General features: G+C 38.5%; 1 protein-coding gene across 1 annotated transcript; it reads left to right on the top strand.

The window, feature by feature from the left end:
• Positions 1-3: 3 nt before the first annotated feature.
• Osi19 (DUF1676 domain-containing protein Osi19) lies at positions 4-627 on the top strand (the record flags this gene model as incomplete). Its single annotated transcript, XM_017608499.1, has 3 exons — positions 4-247; positions 379-560; positions 610-627. Coding segments are annotated over 3 exons (444 nt in total), but the record flags the coding sequence as incomplete, so codon positions are not given.
• Positions 628-1,168: the final 541 nt, after the last annotated feature.

The following is a 1,168-nucleotide window of genomic DNA, read 5'->3' on the forward strand; positions in this document are numbered from 1 at the left end:
TAGTTCGGCGATGTGGAGGTCCGCTCAAATGGCTATCAGCCGACAGCCGCTGATGCCAACAATGCACGCGCCAACGATGAAGAACACGACTTAGTCGATATTGTCGGCGATTATCTGCAGGGACACGATGTTACCATGGACTTGCCTCTGGGTGATGCCAAAGTCACCGTCTCTTCACGCAATTTGGCCAACGATGAGTTGAGTCTTAATGTGAAATTGGCCGGTGATGGTGTGGTTGAGGGCAAGGGTAAGAAGGGCAACTTCTTCAAGAAGGGTGTGTGTTTGTATTTGCATGCGATTTTTGTCTAAACCGACACCAGAACACTCTTGTGAAAAAAGCTAAATAATTAATTTCTCTCTGTTTGCACGTTTTTTTAGGCAAGAAACATCGTTTGCGTAAATTGATTACGCCATTGATGGTGTTGATTTTGCTCAAATCCATGACTGTCATTCCAATGGCCATTGGCATACTGAAAATAAAGGCTTTCAATGCGTTGGCGTTGGGCTTCTTCTCATTCATTGTGTCGGTTGGTTTGGCCATTTTCCAATTGTGCAAGAAGGTAAGTCTAATCGAAAATATTTTTCTATTTTTCTTTGCAACGCTTCTAGGCTGTCGTGGGCTGTTGAATGCATAGGCAGGATGTACTGCAATAGAATCAGAACAAAAAAACAAAGAAAAAAAAACATTCCAACAAAAAATATTTACTTAATCAATTTATATAGCAAATCTATTTCTATCGAAAAAAGTGTAGCAAAATCGCGGGCAAACCATTAGTGTGGGCAGAAAGTATTTTTGTAAGAAAATTTATTTTGGGTAAGTTTTTTACCAAGCTAATCCTAGACCCCTGTTAAATACCCGTTTCAAAAACGTTTAGCTAAACCACAGCGCCACTTAATGTATATATCATCCCAAGTCCTTTTAACCCCTAACTTGCATACATACTTTACACTATGTGTCTTTGGTACTAGGAAATGTAAGCAATCATAGGGCCCAACTCACGGTACTCTCGCACTACTTTTTAATAGTGACAGAACAAACATTTCTATTAAAAAAATCATACTTTAGTCGTAGAAAGGCAGATAACCTTTTTTTAATTGTATTAATAGCATTCTAAAATTCGGGTAGTTTCAAGGTCATTCCATAAATCAAATCAACTTGATATAAAAA

Source organism: Rhagoletis zephyria, unplaced genomic scaffold, assembly GCF_001687245.7.
Source record: "Rhagoletis zephyria isolate East Lansing unplaced genomic scaffold, Rhagoletis_zephyria_1.1 Rzeph_scaffold_77262, whole genome shotgun sequence".
NCBI lineage: Eukaryota > Metazoa > Arthropoda > Insecta > Diptera > Tephritidae > Rhagoletis > Rhagoletis zephyria.